Raw genomic sequence first — 20471 nt, 5'->3', positions numbered from 1 at the left:
ATATTTACGAGATTGCAAATCTCATCAGTCATGGGCAAAGGACAGTATCCTGAAGGCGATTCAGGAACTGTAAGGAGAATGCGGAAATTCTCTGATCCTAAAGTTCCCAAACTGCTACAGAACATATTATATAGGAGATAACATTGACAAACCCGAGTTGTACTATGGAGGTCCTGGCAAGAATGCCCTTAAATCGTTGTATACATAATGGTATGAAACCCAACACAATTCATATTACATTGCTTACCTGTATTTCTTCAGTTGCTTTATCTACATGTAATCAGGTCAACCAAAAACACGGAGAAAGAACAGTGTGCCACTCTAACAAGGTATAGCAAGGAAAGACAATATTATCTGCAAGTTAAGAAAGAGTTTTGAGCTTGCAAGCTACATAGAGTCGTACTGTTTTCTCTCTTCTTGTATAGATTGGAAAATTCGAGCTGCTGACTCGGTAGCGGATCTACGGTTGTGAGGCACAACTTTAATCACTCTTCTAGGCTGGTCAGACTTTTGAGGTTGAGCTGAACCAGCAGGATCCATTGGGAACAGTGTAAGTGCATCTCTTCGTTCAGGAACCCTTGGAGCTCTAAGTACATCTCTTCGTTCAGGATTCCTTGGAGCTCTTTCACTGGGACTACTAGCAGTGCTTCGATGTAGCTCACTCTCTTTAGATGCTTGGAACATAGTAACTTGCGGAGTGGATCCTCTCTTCTGCAATGGCACGTTACAAGAGTTCTGATGCTGCATATTGAAGTTTGCTCCTCTTCCAGATAATTGACCGTGTGGATCTGATCCAGCGTAGTTCATTTGTTCAACAGCCGAACCTGACATGACTGGATTCATGAACTGCATACCATATGGAGGCAAGTAACCGTGACCAGGTGAAGGCACACCTGGTATGGGTACGGTTCCTTGATGGGGAAGATGAGAAGCTGGAATCCCATAGTTCGGGTTTATAAAATTCCCTGTTAGAGGAGTCATGCCATAAGGTCCAGATCCTCCTCCGGTAAATTCCGGAGCAGTGAATGGCTTATATACAAGTCCTTCTGAAGGAGACATTACAGGAACCAGCCATTGATGTCCAAGTGAATGATGGAAACACAAAGGAGCCATTTTGGGATCAGCAGCCATAGGAACTGGTGTTGAGTTGCCTATAAAATTTAAAGGCTGACTACCACTTTTAGAGAATGATGTCTTCCCAACTGCATTCTCTGCAGAGCATTCCAACTTGTGATTGGGTTTCTCAGAATCATCTTTGAACTTGGAAACATTCATTGGCGGTGCCACCACATACTCGGCAGGAAGTTTCTTTGCAGGACAGTCCTTCACAGATGGCTTCCCCAGATAAGTACTTTCTTCAAGTAAACATTGCGGAGATGTAGCAATAAGTCGTTGAACCTGCATAAAGAAAAGAGCTCAACGTTTAATCTTCTTGATCGATCAAATATGAATGAATGCGTTCCCTGAATACAATCTCAGAACAAGAAGAAACTAGGAATCAAGAAAATCTTACCTTTAACAGTCTATGCAACTCAAATACTTGAACTGCAAATAATCTCTGCTGACTGTAAGAAGTAGCAACAACTGATCAGGAACAGGAATTACATAAGTTTGGCAAATGAATTCAGAGTAAGCATATAGATGGAAATAGAGGATCAGCTCAACGACATGAAATAGTTCTTAAGAGATCAAATTAAAGCATAAATTAGGACACGGGAAGTGGTTGGTTGAACAGAAATTCTGAAATTCACAACTTTGGTACAACATGCTGATGTTCACTCTGTTAGGAACCATCTAGATAACCTTTATGCAGATAAATGTGATATTTACGATTAACATAGTGCACCTTGTCTAAAAAGCATTGTGTATGAGCACCTTATCTCTTTCTACTGCAGGTAGAAGGCAAGTAGAAGGTTTAAGGTTCACAGCAGGATTCATCAAGTAGGCTTATTCATCGCTATACTCTTAAACCCATCTTCAACTCACTCACTACCATCACTGGAAAGAAAAAACTAAAACCTTAAAGCCATCTTCAACTCACTCACTAAGTACTCATTTCTCAAATAAAAAAACATAAATCAGTACTCACTGGAATAATTATTGCACATAACAAAGATAAGACTGAGAGCATAGGAATCATATCACTATTCACGAGAAGGTACAAAAAGGGAAGAGAAAGGAAACTTTGAAAGCGAAAATTACAAAGCTTTGGCATTTTTGCAATCATGCAAAGTGCCAGCACACTACCAAGCTATAGCGCAATTCTACTGTGACAACTTAAATGTATAAAACATCTAGCTTTGAATAAATATTCGGTGATTTAAATTATATACATGTACATTTAAGCATTAAATACACTAATAACTTGCAAAAAGAAAATGGAGTACATTCTTGTATACCAAAACCAATCTGTGGGACAAGTACAACCAAATCAGGTAGAAAGCTAAATGCGAGAGAGGGCTCCTTTTTTGCAACAAGTACATATATACAACTCATTAACTACTTTTTTAATATATTACTGACTAAATTAGCAGAGATTGACATTGTTACATATGGCAGCAGAATACAGAAAGATTATCATAGAAGCATGGGTGGGTGAGAACAATGAGCCCCACTAAATCCAAGTAAGAACACCAAGAAACTAAGAGACAAAGTATGCCAGCTACCATGCCCGCCGCTCCACATGTTCACATAATTCACCCGATAATCATTCCCACACTTTCTTACACCACTCTTTGCGTCCTTGCTCCAAGCCCTCGTGCCATAGATGGGAAAAATCTTGAATGGTAATAGGGAATATAAAGCAACATCAACCTAGACAGGAATATATCGAAAAGAAAGATGTGAAAGAACAATGCCAATGAGATGATCCACAGTCTCGGAGGCACCATGCGCAAAGTACCTCAATTAGTACTCTCCATCTCCCTGCTGTATGATGATCCACCAGGCGTCGATGGCCTTTGGATACACAACTGCCATATGTAACTGATCTTAGGAGTCCACCATCACACCCACACTATTACATTTTCCTCCAGCATAGAGCATAAACACAACTCATCCATTCAAAACAGACAATCAGTCTATGCCATATTGTATTTCAACAGTCTAAACTAGGTATGCGTACTTATACCAAGAACAGCAAAATGAGGAAGCTCCTATATGCCACTTTATCAAGTCCATGTCCCATAGAAATTTCTAGTTTCTCAAACTTAATTTCATAAAAGAGTAGAAAACCGAAAGTGCCCAGGTGCCCTTTATTTAGATTAGATTAGATGGAAGCAAAGAAGAGACCATAAAAAAACTAAAGTATATTGGGCAGGAAGAGAAATCCAAACAGCATCAAGAATTTGAAATGCAGTAATAAAATAAAGATGTCATTAAATCAACCTCATTAAAATTGTTAAAGAGAATGAAAACCAGAAATATCATATAAACTGCATCCAGGATGATTATTCCCAGGTTCTCAACTCGACTTTTCTCATTTATACGCAAATATAAATATAAGGGCAGGGAGCAGAATGAAATTAGAAGCCAAAAAACACTAAAGCGTGCTTCATTTATGAGTGTGTATATCAGTCGCTGCAATCAGAGTAACAATCATAATTTTGAACCATCCCAAATTCGAATTTGTGAATACAGTGATATTTTTAAGACTTACTTGACAATTGCCCTTCTTGCCTTCCAAAAATGTTTTTGACCAATTAGTCCTACAACATCATCCGGAGATATATCCAGTGCTGATACAGAATCCACCATGGAAGTCTCAGAGACATCATCACATTTGTTGCCATTTTCAAATCTTAGTGACCTATAAGTCTTTTCTCCATGATGTTCACTGTCAATTTCAGGCTCATCGGGACCACTGAGATCCTCCCTCGAATGCGAGTCACTTATTGACTGAGAAGCATTTCCTCTCTCTGTTTCCCTTGTCAATACAGGAACACCTTCACCACAACTACCATTTTCCTGCAACATAGCAGAAGCCTCTTGTCGCAAACAAACATCTTTTTCGCGCAAACTACTAAAACTAGCAACAGGTTGATATGGATTTTGTGGATTAGGAGATGCACTGTCAGGTCTGGCTATATTGTCCTTAGTTTGAAAACTTGCTGAGTGATCCTTACTTGAAATACACGCCTCTCGCTGGTCTCTTGCTTCCTGTCTTACATTGGAACCTCTAGAACTACTATTCTTTTTATCCTTATCACCAACAATTTGCATTGCTGAACGACCCAAATTATTTTGGCTAAAGGTAGAAGTATTCTCCCTATCTTTGACACTCTGACTTCTACCATGAGTTTGGTCCATCCCAGAGTGAACAAATACAGGTACACTGAAGTCATCTTCATTTCCCGCCTTTTTCCTCTGCTCAATTTGTGGTGATGTAGAATTAAAGTTTCCTCCATCATGGAGATTCTCAGGCACATGAGAGGGTGTAGAAGAAGGAACATGAAGTGGAAAGCGCAGATTTCTCTCATAGCCGCTCCCCTGCAAATAAAATGCTCGTAGAAATCAGAAATAATAGATAAATTACTCGTATTAACGCGAGCATGCAGGCAGGAGAGAGCAGAAAAGCTATGAACGCTAGCATGCACATCCAAAGAAGGAGCAAAAATAAAACCGTTGTATACAAAACAATAAATACAGGTTGAGGTTCCCATTCCAGTAGTACAAACACTAAATCTTTAGAGTACAAATATAGTCTTCTCCATCACCAGTAACAATTTTATGAGAAAGAAAGCAAAATGATCCCTTCAATTTTCATTGTCATCCTTTGCCCCTATAATATCAATTTTGACATAATTTGGCAAAGAAACTTAACAAGTAATTTATGTATAACAAAATACAAATGCAGATTATAAGACTTCTAATATCAACAACAATAATTCTCAGAAAGCATATCATATCCCGACTAAGAATTCTGATGCCTGCAAAAATTAATATCCACACAGCAACATCCATCATAAAAATATTAATGTATCAAAGAACACGCATCGACTTAAACAGGTACCTGGCTTGAGGATGCTGCAGGAGCTAAGTTGGTAGGTTTACTTGGATTAAGAGGCAAAGAACCATGACCATTAAACCTTTGAGAAGGAATACTAAGCTGCTCATAAAGAGCCATCTTATTCCTGGGAGGTGCTCTTGGCCCTCCTTTCTCTGTATCATTCACATGTAGCCTGGGAAACATAGGCCCCGTCATCTTCTCATCATCTTTCCCTCTCTTCATTTTCTCTACCTATCTATCTCTCTCACACACAAAAACACAATCAACTCAACAAATTAAATCCCCAAAAAGCCTCAATTACCCATTTGCCTCACTCATGAACCCACCACAAAAACCCTAATCCAAACCTCCAAAGTAATTAAAACCAACTGCACTTTTTGAGCAATGTAAAGAAACCCTTTAGTACCCGAAAAAATCAGAAAGACCCAGATGCCAAAAGCGGGTTCTACTTTTATAACTTGAGACAGAAATTAATAGTGAAGTAAAAGAAGGTCAAAGAAGTTTAAAAAATTGAAATTAAAAATACAGCACTTTGTCAGAAGAATAAAGATAAGAGGATGAATTGTTAGGGATTTTTGGTCAATTTTTAGGGTTTTTTTTTTTTTGAAGAAGAATAAGTGGAGAAGAAGAAGATCCAGAGCATATAATTAAGAAGGTAAAGAGCATAAAGTGCTTCATGTGTGGGACCTTCTTTCGGATAGGACGAGAAACTCTCTTTTGTGTCCTCAATCTGATCTGGCTTATGTTTTTGCCATATTTTAATTTATTTTTAGCATTTACTTTGATTAATTATTTAACCAGTCATTGTTTTTTATCCTTTTTTCTATGAAAAGTCACTGTTGATTCAAATCTTTAAAGATTTGCCAAAATAAAAAAGTGGATGATAAAATCTTTTATTAGGCTTAATCATACATTAGGATAATGACGATGAGTTAATTGTATTATGATTTGGAAAATACAATTGTATGTATGTGGTGTGGTGGGGTTTGAATATTTTGTATGATTAAACATTTAAGATCTAAGGATCCAAAAAATAATACTGATAAACTTCTGCAACTTTTATCAAATTTAATAAAAAATTAATTTTGATTACATATTAATTATACTTTTGAATAAGGAAATATATTTATATTCATGACTGAGTTGGACTGATTTTTATTATATTATTAATAGAATATGGCCTCCGATGAAAGTTTTATCATTTTTAAAGATTTTAAAAAATAAAAATAGCTTGAAAAATTTCCACATTATTATTATAAATCAGTAAATTATTTTGACATGATAATCCTATAAGAGAAAATACATAATAAGTCAGCAGCGATATAAATAAATATATTTCTTTAGCCGTAGTGTCGCATATAATAAAATGAAATTAAAAAATAAATTTAACAAAGATTATTAAAATAGTTAACTAAATTTTTTTTATAAGTTCAGCTACTAAATTTTTTTATTAATAATTCTTTTTAAAATAATACATTTTTTAATAAACATATATTATATCCATTTTTATTTTTTAAAATTATGGTAAGTTACACTTAAATAATTTTAAATAATTGTTATAATAGTAAATTAAAATTTAGACTATATTATTATTAATATATGAGTTAATTTTTATTAATTTAATTCTTCATTCATGATAAAATGTTAATAAAAATTATAGTTTTGGAGTATTATTTGGAAAAATAAAAATAAAATAAAATTTAAAGATATAACTTCCAACAAAATATAAAAACTAAAGTTATAACTTTATAAATATATTAAATGTATTGAAAGAGGCCAATCAACAAATGTCATGTCAATGATTGTAGAAATTTTTTATTCATTATTTAAAAATTTAAAATCTCATTCTCCAATTAAGGTGCCACGCTAGCATAGGATTTATTTTAGCCAGTTTGGACCAGTTCGGGCTATTTTTTATCTTATTTTTTAGTTTTGAATTTTTTTAATACTTTTGCCAAGTTGAAGGTAAAATGACCATTTGTTCGTTCCAAAACGATGTCAAAAAAGGATTTAAGTAGCAATTTACCCCCTCAACTTGTAAGTAATGGACAATTAACACATAAATTAATTTTATTGGTAAATTAATACATAAATTTAGTAATTATGGCAATTTTCCCCTCAATTTATAAGTTAATTATCTTTTAACTTGACAATTTGCTTGCTTAATTTGTAAGTTAATTTTTTTTAAATGGGCTAATTGTCCATAATCATCAAGTTCGTGTATTAATTTGTTAATAAAATTAATTTATGTGTAATTGCTTACAAGTTAAAGGGGCAGATTGTTACTTAATTCGTCGAAAAAGGTAAAACCTATAATTAATAAATAAATTAGCTAACGAGGCAAAAGTTAGAGAAGAAGAAAAAGAAAAGCTTGGATGGTTCGATCAAATGGCTTCTTCTTCTTCCTCCTCTCATCAGACTCACATTCCTATCCATTCTGATTCCGGTATTTCTCTTTATTTGTCCGTATTAGATTATCGAATGAAATTTGTTTCGATTACAACCATACGCTTTAGCAGCTATATAACCATAATTAAATGTAATTGTACGTGCTCTCCTTTCATTTTACTACACCTCTCTGCCATGAATAATAGATTGTTTTTTTTCTCTTAAAGAAAACTAGTGAGTACTTAAATAGAATCTATTTCAATTATAAACAATTTTAAACTAGTGATTGTTTGATTAGGATATTTTTACTGTTTGGATTAATCTGTTTTATTTTCCTGGACATTGAATATCGAGTTTCAGCATGTGTTTGAGTAATGGAAGAAGTATTGTTAATTGATATGAGGTTGTGTAATTGTTTTGCTGTGCTATGATGTTGCATTTACAGGTGGCAGTAAACCCTTAGATCAAGAAGCGCAGACGTCGCTGGTTCCCGTCCATGTTGTTACTAAGGCTTCTCAACTTCCACCTGAATTCCTTAACCCTTCGCCTGATAAGCATTTGATTATCGGCTTTGACTGCGAGGGTGTTGATCTTTGTCGGCATGGTTCTCTTTGTATTATGCAGGTAAAATATTCGTAGTTTACTCTTAAGAGTGTGTTTTTGTCATCTAATAGAAATGTTAAAGAGTTCAAATTATATTTCAGTTTTGTTTAGTCTGTTCATATGTTTACGGAGCCTATTACTGGAATCCAGTTCTTTCAATCATAAAAAATAAAATAAAAAACTGGCATGTTTTAATTTATAATTCTGTTCAGTTGAAATCTTGCACATCATTTATTTTAAACAAGCCCTAAGAATTACACATTTGATACGATTTGTCATTTGATGTTGGCTGGACAGATTGCATTTCCAGATGCAATATTTTTAATTGATGCTACTCAGGGTGGAGAAACGCTTGTGAAAGCATGTAAGCCTGCTTTGGAATCCAGTTACATCACTAAAGTCATTCATGATTGCAAGCGAGATAGTGAGGTCTCTCTTTACTTTGCCTATAAGCTTGTTTGAAATGTGCATTATGACCTGTTATTTTTTTTTTTTTACAATATTTGATATCAGTGTCATATTACAGGCGTTGTACTTCCAATTTGGCATCAAATTGCACAATGTTTTTGATACTCAGGTAAGCTACATATAGAAGTTTATCAGTGTAATGCTGTAGCGTTGCTTTTAAGAGTCTGCTAGATACTGTTGTTTGACCTTCTAGCATCTGTAATCAAGAAGAAAAACTTATTTAAGGATACAGTTGTGTGTTTTAAAATTATTGATTGCTTTGTTAAGTTTGATCAGCTTTTTGAAGCAAAGTCAAGTTTGTTGGGCCTGATAGAATATCTAGAAATTCTTCTAAGAAATGCTGGTTTAGGTGATCCTGCTACTTTAGACTTGTATTTCAGAACCTTAGGTTAACTAGTAGTTAAATATCCAGTGTCAAGCATTATTGGGGATGCATAACAGAACATTATGCACTGGTGGTGTATGTTTACAACTGCTACTTGAAGTGATTGCATATTTACTATTTTATTTTCCTGTAGATTGCTTATTATCTAATAGAGGAGCAAGAAGGACGTGCTAAGTTGCCAAATGACTATATATCCTTCGTTAGCCTCCTTGCGGATCCACGCTATTGTGGTATTTTATGTGCTGTGGTGTCCATTTGAATTTATTTGTTTCAGGATGTGTAACTTCATGTAAATTTCTTACAAATACTCTAATGCTATATTATTTGTGTATTTGTTTCTAGATTTTGGTGCACTGCTTATGCATGCTAAAATCATGTCCCACAATCTTAATAAGTGCATGTGGCGGTTGTCAGGTAGAAAATAGGTTTATAATATCGAGGAAGGACTTTTGTGGTCTCTATATGCAGTTGACATTGACCCGTACAGGATTGTTGTTTTAAATTTTCTGTATAAATTACTCGCATTGGATTCTCATTATGGAAAATTGTTTTCAATTGGTTTTCTTTCGTTGCTCGACATACATGATACTATAGTATTTGGATCTTACATATGTTAACTATACTTTCCTTTTCCTGGGAGTGGAGAGAAGCTAATGGCAGCTTTAAAAGCTCATGCTGCAATTGCATTAGTTACCTATTTTACATAAGCTTAACTAATTTGAAGATTATGCCATGTTTCTTCTAATCTTACTTTCTCTTCTCCTTGACCTAAACTTGAAATTATTTGTTTCAGTTATTGATTGCAACGACTATTAGTTTTGTTCTTTTATTTGAGAAAGAATAAAAAACTTGTATGCCGGGAGATGTTTGTAATTTTCATGCTTTAGATAGGATGGGACATAGTAGATTGGGTGTGCTGTGGCCCAACCAATGTTACAAACTAGTCAATTGTGATTTTTGCATAGCATTCACCTTATTTCTTGGATTTAACAAATGGAGCACTTGAATGCAGGTATGTCATATTTAGAGAAGGAAGAAGTCCGTATTCTCCTTCGACAGGTTAATCCAAACATCTTGTTATTCTTGTGAAGTTCTCTTTTTTTTTTTTTATGATTATCTAAGCTAATACGTCTTTTTATCTAGGTTGCATTCATCTTAATTTTATAAAGTTGTATGGTCCCTGATTTATTGTTAAAGTTCCTAGGTTAAAAGACATAGTAGTAAGCTGTTATTTTTACTAGCTTGGAGACGCTTTCTTCCTTGTTCAGTTCTTTTTCTCTCAAACACCGGTTAACTTTGAGTTTGAGCTGCTATAGATTGCATAATTTGGAATGGTGTCATTGGAATTTGGACCAGTATTAGCTTTTAGGTGGAGTGATCTTATTTCATCCGAGACTTAAGAAAGAAAAGCAGCGTTTTCTTCCATATATGATCCCAATTGGCAGACAGAAATCAAGCAATATGCTGTAGCCTGACACCTAATTGTGTCACTACGACACAGAGTAGTGCTGTATCCTTTAGTTTGTAATTTCTCATGAATGTTGTGTCCTCCACATTGTCATCAGGATCCTAATTTCTGGGCATACAGACCATTATCGGAATTAATGATCCGAGCAGCAACGGATGATGTTCGTTTTCTTCTTTGCATTTATCATAAAATGATAAAGAAACTAAATCAAAGATCACTGCGGTATCTAGCAGTTCGTGGTGCATTATATTGTCGATGTTTCTGCATCACTGACAATAGCTGTGCTGACTGGCCACCTATCCCGCCTATTGCAGGTTCTATTTTCTAACTCAACCTAGGAGTGTATTCGATTCTTTGGTTTTCTCTTCTCAATCTTTGACATTAAATGAGGTTCTTCATTGAGAAATATTGTTTATACAAAAGCATTGAAAATGTATAACACCATCATGCATTGTTTACTAATAAATGTAAGTTTTTGCCGGTGTTTTCCTGGAAAATAAATGTTTTACAGTGAACTGAAAACTGACAGTTATTTTTTTGTCTGTGTAGATGACGTTATAGGCGATGGTAGTGCCCCAGAGGAAGAAATCCTTTCAGTTCTCGACATTCCTCCTGGGAAGATGGGGCTTATTATTGGAAAACGAGGAGCCACTATATTGTCGATAAAGGAATCTTGCAAGTAGATCACTCTTATATCTCTCTCTGGCTCAAACTCATATGCTCCTTTATGTTTTTTCATCTAGCAATTTCTTACCTTGTTCCTTACATTAAGGTCATTTATGTGCAGTGCTGAAATTTTCATTGGAGGTTCAAAGGGTCCACCTGACAAGGTAAGTCTTTCAGCTTTTCTGACTGACAGTTGTCACTTGATCTAGTTGCGGATACTTTTGCCAGTTCTTTTATTATTTGTTTTGCATTCCTTATCTGTGCGGTAAACTAGGACGATGACTGAGAAATATGTTAAAGTCTAACATTTTAACATCCCTTGTAATATGCTACCTCTGTTCCGATCTACTTGACAAACCTTTCTTTTCTGAATATCCTATTCTAATTGACAACTTCCATATATGGAATATGTTTGATTTATTCTTCCTCTTTTACACTCGTTAATTAATATCTTTTGAGAAATGTATTTTGAGTAAAATGTAATAAAAGGGTATAGACTATATTTAAGACTTTATTTATTTATTGGACTATTCTAAACAACAGGCATAGAAATCTTGTTATAGATTGAGGCACAGGGAGTAGAATTTATAGTTTTTGTGCAAGAGTAGTTGCAGTTCAGAAAATATGCAATTTAACATTGATTTATTTCATTTTAGTACCTAATGCAGGTATTTTTGTTACAGGTATTCATAATTGGACCGATTAGACAGGTGAGAAAAGCAGAGGCCATCCTGAGGGGGAGGATGCTGGAAATTTATTAGGAAACGTCTGTTTGCGGTTTGTGCTAAATGTTAGAACGGGCGTATTTGGTTGCGAGTCTTCTCCTCTCCTCTCTTATTCTGCTGTTCATGTCGAACTGAATCTTCTGGAAATCTTAAGTTCCCCGTATTAGAATTTTCTGAAGGCATTACCTCCCAGACTCTCATTGTTTTTTGTTATATAGATGCTGTTTACATACAGATGTTAAAATGTCGAACTCATCCAACGAGAAATCGGTAGAGTAAAATTCTACACCTATTGATGTTATTACTTTACCTTCGAGCTTGGCTGGTATTTATCGGCAAAATCTTATGCCTGCCAAGGCACATCGTGAGTCTAAGATTGGCATATGGTTGAATGTAAATGAGCTATGGGTCATCCAGTCTTAAACACGCACTTAATTGTTTTAATTAATTAAGAATATTATTCTTTAATTTTATATTAATTAAAGAAAAATTGTATATTGTCCTTATTTTACTTAAAAATAAAATATATTATTCTTGATTAAAATAGCTAAAATTTGACTTGATATATAAATTTATGGAGTACGAAGAATGATTCTCATTTCCATTTCAGGTAAAGCGTTAAACTTTTAAAATGCTAGTGTGTCCGAGGCAAGAAGTTGATCAAGGACTTAAGTGGTAATTTGCCTCCTTAACTTGTAAGCAATGGGCAATTAACATATAAATTAACTTTGTGTGCAAATTAGTCACGAACTTGATAGTTATGGACAATTAACCCCATTTGAGCAAATTAGCTTACAAGTTGAGGAGGCAAATTGTCAATTTAAGGAACTATTAGCTTACAAGTTGAGGGGGTAAATTGCCAAAATGGGATTAATGATCCATAATTAATAAGTTCGTAACTAATTTGCCAACAAAATTAATTTATATGTTAATTGTTCATTGCTTACAAGTTGAAGGGACAAATTGCCACTTACGTCGTAGATCTAAGTATAGTTCAAATTTTGGTCCAAACAAACACGTATGATACTAAAGAAAATAATGGTAAAAGTAAAGTGATAATAAACAATGAATTCAACAGTTTATCCATCTTTAAAACCCACAGAAACAAGAGAACCAGTGAAAAGAAACAAAATTACAATAAGCCGCAAGGTCCGCAACAAACAGCCAGATCGCCAGAACTATAGTAAACTTTACAGAGGCACCATCTTGCAAATAATTGAAGCATAACCTAAGCAAGAAACTCCACTCACAGTATCACAATGTTGTTTTTCATGTATGAACAAGATTTAGAATACTAATATGCTCAATGCTTTGAATTGTCTTTTAGCCAAATGGGGCAAAGAATATTAACTAGGAGCAAAATCCCACATGAATAGCAAATTTCACTTCTGAAAACTACCAAATTGATTTTGTTGGCTCCCCAGACTCGAGAAGAAGTCATCATCGCTAATTGGCTGTGACTGTGTTGGCCGTGGTTGTGATCTTCCAAGACCAGACCCTGTTCCCATGGCTCTTCCCATGTAAAATGCAGTTGAAGGTCCCTTCTCCTTCTCATCGTGTCCAACAGTCAGATCACCCACCACACCAACATCTACTAGTGAAACCTTCTTAGCTACAAGTTAGATCAAATGACAAAAATAGTTACAGTCAGGCCTTCAAGCATGTTCTCACGCAGATGCAAGTATGCAAGTTTAAGCAAAATGTTTTCCAAGTTACAATTTAGAAGTCATCATAAATGGTTTCGAGCAGTTAAGAGAGAAAGTGCCCAGTAAAGTTTCATGATACAACTATATACCCTTTGACAACACAAGAGATGGAAACAAATTAGTCAGGATTATCCGCCTATCTAAATGCGAGATTTCTGGATTAACTCTTTAAAACAATACCCATCCTTCAAGTTTGAGACAAGTCACTAGTGAACTACACCAATCATCACAAATAATCAGATAACTTCCCAACTTAACAGCCCTAACTCCATGCATTCATGCATTTTAGACAACATATTCAAATAGGCATTTAAACTTTGAATTTGTAGCAATGGCATCTGGATGCCCTATAGCACAAATAGAAGTGAGAATGGTTTGGTTCGGTTTAATAAAATCTAAAGTCAAATTTATTTTAAGGGATCAACTAAAAATCAAACCGAACCAAATATTTATTTATAATTTTGGTTCAATTGACCAAAATTTACAACTCTTTCAGTTTGGTTTTAAAAATACGAATTTAGATAAAATTTTATAATGGTAATTAAATTAAAATTTACTAATTTATATTTATATATTTATATATACATGTATTCATTTATTTATACCATTTAACCACTGGTAAAAACCAAGCTAAAACCAAAATTCAATTTTTTTAATTATTCGTATCCAAATCAATCTTTTTAACCAAACCAAAATAATTTTCAATTCAGTTTGGTTCAAATTAATGGTTGGTACGGTTTTACTCAACCCTAAGCACAAATATAAACATATGCGACTGCTAGCACTATGAGACTGTTTGCACCTTCGGAGAACTGGAAGTTTAACAGTTCGAATTGTAGAAATACTCTCCCTGTGATAAACAAAACCCTTCCTCATAGGGGTGTGCATCCACTGGTTCGGTTACCAAACCAACCATAAAGCCTAAAACTGATAGGTTTTTAAAGCCACTAAAAAACCGAACTGAATTGAGGAGAAAAAATTGGTTCGGTTTGGTTGATAACCGATATAGACAGTTAATACTGAAAATAGACAGTTGAATTCCCTTGGTGTAGGGGTGAGCAACGGTCGGTTCGGTCATCGAACCGCCCAAAAATTCAAAACCGTTCGGTTTTTTAAAAATTTTTGGTCACCGAACCGTATTAACCAAATTATATCAAAACCGTATTAACCAAACCGAAATATTACGGTTCGGTTCGGTTCGGTCGAAAACCGTAATATTTTTTGTATGGTTTTTAGAAATAAAAAAAAAACAGTTTTTTAAAACATAAATAAAAAAATGGAAAAATTTAACCTAGAGAGTACATGTGCTTTAAATTAAATCTATATTTATTATTTTTTTATTATAAAACTATAAAATTAAACAAGTTTAATATATAAATGTGAGTATATGAAAGTTTAAAACAACGTAATTTTTAAATACGGTCGGTTCGGTTATTACGGTTATTTTTTTGTAAAAACCGTAAACCGAACCGAATAGTCAAAATTTTAAAAATTCGGACCGTAACCGAACCATATTTTCAAATTATAATTCGGTTTGATTAATTCGGTTCGGTTCGGTTCGGTTATTCGGTTTTGACCGTTTAATGCTCACCCCTACCTTGGTGTGATGGTGAAGCCCATTTAAATGCTGTGTCATGTCCCAAGTTCAAATCCCAGTGGTTATTTTTCATTTTTGTAGAGAAAAGAGATAAAACTGAAGACTTTGGGTTTCAAACCCAGGACTGTAGACAAGCCCATAACTAGATATATCGTTTGGACACTTTAGATTTCTGAGTAATATTTAGCAAAATTAAAAATGTTATATATTCGGTTTTAGGTTTGGATTTATAAAAATCATAACCGAACCAGACCAAATTAAAATAAAAATCGAATGGCACTACTATCTTGGTTCGGTTCGGTCTAAAAATTGGGTTTCAGTCGGTTTTTGCACACACCTACTTCCTCATCGAAAAGGAGGTTGTCCATAAACTAAAGCAAATAGTAATGGTAAACAGAGATTTACTTACGAGCAGATATGTTAAGATCAATCAGCCCACGGCTTAGCGAATCTGCCCATATTCCAGACTTCACCTGGAATGAATCCTTCTTTGCTGGAGACCTCACTTCTGAAGCATTCACATAAGAATTGTTAAGGCTTTCGTCATTTATAGAAATTTGTGTGGGTTCTGCAGAAGCTGAATTGGAACTAGAAGAGAATGCACTAAAAAGATCAGATCCATCGAAATTGTTCAATGGAACTGAAGCAAAAGGGTCAACAAAGTTATTGCTTGTTGAGTTAGACGTTTGAGCCTTGGTCTCTTGTTGCACAATTGGATCAGGAGTAGGAAATAAATCAATAGTTGGAGAGACAGCTGGTAGGGAAGCAAACAAATCAACTGGAGTCTGCAGAAATGCTCATAACAAAACCATCAGTGAACAATACATTAGACCTACTGAGAATACATATATTCTAAATTTTCTATAAGTAAAATCCCGTACCTCCTATATTTCAACTTCTATGCTAGTATAATCATAAACCTCGAGCATTTCAATTTTTTGCAAGTATAATCACACAACTGTAATATTTCAAATTTTGTGCAAGTATAATCACACATCTCTAGTATTTCAAACTGAATTAATTAAAATCTAAATTGCCTGTTCAATTGGATACTCCAAGTGATATAACAACTAAACAAGCATCTGCGGAAGGTTGCAAGTAATATTAGCCTAGAGAGGAGGGAGAGAGAATAAAATACTAAAAGCTTATAGCATGGATGCCGAAAAAATATCCATTCATAGAAGTAGACCAGATCTTTAAAATTTTAAGAAAATCCCTGCATTAAGGCACCCATATTTAATGACATAATAGCTCTCCAGGTTCAAATGTATAAGGGAACTAGATCAAGATTATCATAATTCAAAATCATTTTTGGATATAAAGACAGGAAGGTAACTGACCTGAAACTGAGGACTCGCTGCCTTTTCAGCCTGGGATGGTGCTGATACAAAGGTTGCATCAGCAAACAAATCAACCTCTGAAGAGTTTCCATTCATGGCTGATGTTTCTTGGGGAGCAGATGACGGTACATCCATGAAGTCCCCAATTAAACTTTGTCCAAAAAGATCAACTTGGTTAGACGGTTGGGCAGACGACTCTGTCAAAAAGGAAAAATAAAAACTACATTAAGAATAAGCATTTAAAGAGAAAGCACTGGACTAATAAAACTACAATCAGACACGAATTTCATAATGCACACAGTATGACTATCATTAAAGGATAATAGGAACTGATATGATGACACATCATAATGCACAGTATAACTGTCTATCATTAAAGGATAACTAATAGGAACTGATATGATGACACAATTAGGTTTAAAATAGTAATGAATCTAATGATTGCGAAAATATACATGTAACATTGTAAAATATACACCAAAGAAAGTAACAAGTGTAGAAGTCCCCAGCATTTTCTTTTTTTAAGTAAAAAATTTACTCACTGGAGCTGGAAGTTCCCCTTGGATCGAAATCATCATCATCAAAATCATCACCATAATTGCTTGTTGGGGCACTTGAGCCTTGAAAAGGAACTGAAGTTTTCATGTAAGGATCTTTTATCTTGGATGATGACTTTGAAGTAGTATTCTGATTGCTGCTGCTGAGGGGAAAAAAGGAAAGCAATCACCAATTAGAAAAAGTAACAAAAAGATCAGAGCCAAGTCCATATAAGTGTTGCATGGAACATAGTGGTATGCGGTGTCACTTGCCTTATAAATAATGTTAACAAACAGAAAATGGCACACCATAAGACGTAAAACATTACTATGTCAAAAATGACTAATACATTGGAACCAAGACAAGGATCACAAAAGTATTTCGTAACACATATATAGCTCACAGTTACCAAGCATCAAAATTAACAGTAGTAAACATACATCATCATATAAAAAAACTTACCTATTCGCCCATAAGGGCCATAACCACATATATTCATATCTTTATATATGTCCACAGAAGAACATGATCATGTCTAGTAAATGTTGTTTCAATCAAACAATGAAAGAAAACCAAACCTTCCGGCACGTATAGAACCCTTCTTGATGTACCCATCATCACCAGTACCCCCTTGATGTGATTTTCCATATGCATCCCTTTCAGTCCTTTCCTGCCCGTAGTGATCCTTGTCTTTATAACTTTCCCTAGAATAATCACTATCCCTTGTACCACCAAAGCCTCCATAACGGCTGCTACTTTGGAAGCTGCCACTGCTATATGAGGCTGAACCTGATTTATGAGTTATTCCAGAAGATGAAACACCAACATACCTAAATATAGCAGCATGCAACACTGAATTAACCAGAAGTGCAAAAAATCAAAAAACATAATGCTGTTACCAGACAATTAAACTTAATTATCACGGTTAGCAGCAGCTTTATTACTTACTTATCACGATTAGCAGCAGCTTTATTTCTGGTTTCTTGTATTTTATCTTTATTATTCAAGAGTGCAACAATATTTTCTGCTTTCTTCCTCACATTAAGTCCAACGTCCTTTCCGCTTGGCTCAACATATTCAAAACTTGTAAGTGACTTTGCCAATACAGCAGAAATAGATGAAAACACAAGTCAGCTAATTGTTTAACTTCCAACGCCATAGTAATGAACAAAAAAGGAACAGAACTTCAAACATAAATAGGACAAACAGAACTCACTGATAACTGGAAAGTATGTTCTATTATGTCGTCAACTGCACGTTCAGATCCATGTGCCACCAAATATTCTATGACAGTCAAAGCCTGATCAAAGTAGTCCACATATTTTGAGTACAGGCATCAGAAAGGTCAACAAGACAACAAGGATAGGGATGTCCAAAAAACAGCTTCTACTCATACTATTCAAGCTTCCACAATACAAAGTTAAAAATTGAAAAATTTACCTTGTAAACAAGACGCCAATCCTTGCCCGTCTCTCCCAATCTTGTCCATAGAACATTCATAACTATCTGGCATTCAGTGCTAATAGACCAAGAGAAACATGTCATTATTGCTTTCACAAAATAACAAATTTCTTAAACACAAAACAAGAGAAAAAAACAATTAACTTTTTCAAACTCACAATTTTTTAGTAGCCTGCGCAATTTCAGCACAAGCAGTACCATGAGGACCCCAAGGAGCATCATCAGTTGCATCTAAGACCTTTTTCATCAATAAACGAAAAACTGCTCAATAAAGATAAGATTAACATAAAATCACATTATCAACCCTAATGCTAGTTTGGTTCATGGAATGAAATAGTATGGAATAGAATAGCTATTCCATAAGGCATTCTATACGGAATTAGAATAGCTATTCCATAAGGCATTCTATACGGAATAGAATAGCTATTCCATAAGGCATTCTGTATTATTCCATAAACCAAAGCAAAGAATAATCATTCTATACGGAATAGTTATTCCATTCAACAGCTATTCCATGAACCAAAAGATAGACTAAGGCATAGCATAGCTAATCCATAAGAAATGGAATAGCCATTCATTAGTTTTTGAGAGGAGTACTTATTCCACAAAATCATGGAATAGCAATTTCATAGAATACCTATTCCATGAACCAAAGGAAAGAATTGTCATTCTATACGGAATAGCTATTCCATTCCGCACCTATTCCATGAACCAAACATGGCCTAAGATCTAACAAAGATGACAAGTCCAATGCCATCCAATCATTCAAAATATTACGATAAACAAGTAATACTCCCAAATGTGGAACTTCTATTAAACAGAATTTAAATTAAATTGTAATCATCTCAAGCATAAAATCAAGAACTAAATAAAAATAAAAATAGCATTAGTTATTCATTAACTAATCATGATCAGATCTTAACTCCGATCGGTCATTTACTTTTACTATTAACAATAACTTACAAATTTTCAATCATAAATCTACCAAACAACAATGAAATGAAATCTTGTTATAAGAATAAAAATTAATACCTTCTGTTCGATCTCAGGAACCTTCAAGACCTTAAGATTAACCTCTCTCTTTCTGTTAATGGAGAACACAAAGATAAATCTCCAAACAACAACAAAAAAACAAGAACCATAGGAGAAAAAAATTACTTACATTTCGCGGACAGTTTGGTCAAAAACCTTGATGAAATCCATAATTTTCGATCTGCAAATCGAAAAAATAAAATGGAATTGATTTATGCAGTAGATCTGTTGAGGTAAATTAATTTATCAACTGTAAAGTTATGGAGGTAGGAGAAGTGGTACCTTTGAGTGGAAATGTTAAAAAGATTTTACAATTATTAAAAATTGTATTATAAAGAAGATAAGAAGCCCAGCCAATGTAATTGTTTTCTTCTTCTTTTTCTTCAATTTGTTTTGGTTGTGTAAATGTATTTTTATTTAATTTTAGCATGTTATGTTAATTATAATGCCTGTCCGACAGAACGAAGCGATTGTTTTTTGGGCAAGTACACTGGGTATTAATTGGCTATCCCTGTTGAAATGTGAGAAATATAATTTGATAATTTGAAATGAGCCATTCGAAAATAAAGTAATAGTATTTAAATACATTTGAGGTTATTAAATTATAAAATTTAGATTTTTTTTTATCAAAATATAACTTTTTTATAAAACAATTATTTAATTATCATTTTATAAAATGGTCATCAAATTGTAATTTTTATAAAACAGTTATCGACTTACTAATATGAACACTAGCTTGCTCATCTGGACACTAGTTTACTAATGTAGATGAGGCAAATTTTAGGAAACAAGCTAATATCTATTTTGTAAAAGAAACTATAGCTTAGCAATTGTTTTATAATTTTTTTTATAATTTGATAATTGTTAGACTAAAAAAAATCTACAGTTCATTTTTATTAAAATAAAACTATTATTTAATAAGAGTAAATATATTTAACCCTACAATGATGATTATTGTACAACATAGGTCATATAATCATCATGTTTATGTTTTGTATACTAAAACCTAATTTTTAAAATTAAATCTAAATTAAAAATATTATAATTACAATTATAAAAGTTTGATAATCTCTTTCAAAAATTAAAT

The 20471-nt window shown here is 34.0% G+C and overlaps 3 protein-coding genes across 5 annotated transcripts; 1 reads left to right on the top strand and 2 right to left on the bottom strand.

Moving 5' to 3' along the window:
- Positions 1-143: 143 nt before the first annotated feature.
- LOC126682750 (protein EARLY FLOWERING 3) lies at positions 144-5720 on the bottom strand. Its single transcript, XM_050378505.2, has 4 exons — positions 5012-5720; positions 3659-4488; positions 1514-1565; positions 144-1398 (listed from the first exon to the last, which is right to left on the bottom strand). The coding sequence occupies exons 1-4, from the start codon at positions 5228-5230 to the stop codon at positions 388-390; spliced, it is 2112 nt and encodes a 703-aa protein (XP_050234462.1). The 5' UTR covers positions 5231-5720; the 3' UTR covers positions 144-387.
- A 1610-nt stretch (positions 5721-7330) lies between these two features.
- On the top strand, positions 7331-12179 carry LOC126665346 (uncharacterized). Its single transcript, XM_050358117.2, has 10 exons — positions 7331-7454; positions 7842-8020; positions 8297-8428; positions 8526-8576; positions 8986-9082; positions 9865-9911; positions 10418-10634; positions 10870-10999; positions 11108-11150; positions 11670-12179. Exons 1-10 carry the CDS (start codon positions 7397-7399, stop codon positions 11745-11747), a joined length of 1032 nt encoding a protein of 343 aa, XP_050214074.1. The 5' UTR covers positions 7331-7396; the 3' UTR covers positions 11748-12179.
- Positions 12180-12828: 649 nt separating this feature from the next.
- Positions 12829-19806, bottom strand: LOC126657043 (clathrin interactor EPSIN 1). Of its 3 annotated transcripts, XM_050351670.2 has the most exons (12): positions 19667-19806; positions 19515-19565; positions 19385-19436; positions 18511-18590; positions 18332-18410; positions 18108-18191; positions 17840-17985; positions 17470-17721; positions 16897-17054; positions 16355-16551; positions 15424-15799; positions 12829-13323 (listed from the first exon to the last, which is right to left on the bottom strand). In XM_050351670.2, the coding sequence occupies exons 2-12, from the start codon at positions 19553-19555 to the stop codon at positions 13094-13096; spliced, it is 1695 nt and encodes a 564-aa protein (XP_050207627.1). In that variant the 5' UTR covers positions 19556-19565; positions 19667-19806; the 3' UTR covers positions 12829-13093. The 3 variants fall into 3 exon arrangements, with proteins under 3 accessions (XP_050207627.1, XP_050207623.1, XP_050207631.1); XM_050351666.1 differs by lacking the exon at positions 19667-19806 and having other exon boundaries at positions 19515-19660; XM_050351674.1 differs by lacking the exon at positions 19667-19806 and having other exon boundaries at positions 16897-17051; positions 19515-19660.
- Between the last annotated feature and the right edge of the window lie 665 nt (positions 19807-20471).

The sequence above is a fragment of the Mercurialis annua genome, linkage group LG1-X, assembly GCF_937616625.2.
Source record: "Mercurialis annua linkage group LG1-X, ddMerAnnu1.2, whole genome shotgun sequence".
NCBI classification, from domain to species: Eukaryota; Viridiplantae; Streptophyta; class Magnoliopsida; order Malpighiales; family Euphorbiaceae; genus Mercurialis; species Mercurialis annua.
Note: the sequence above shows the minus strand (reverse complement) of the source record. Positions and strands in the feature narration are given on the sequence as shown.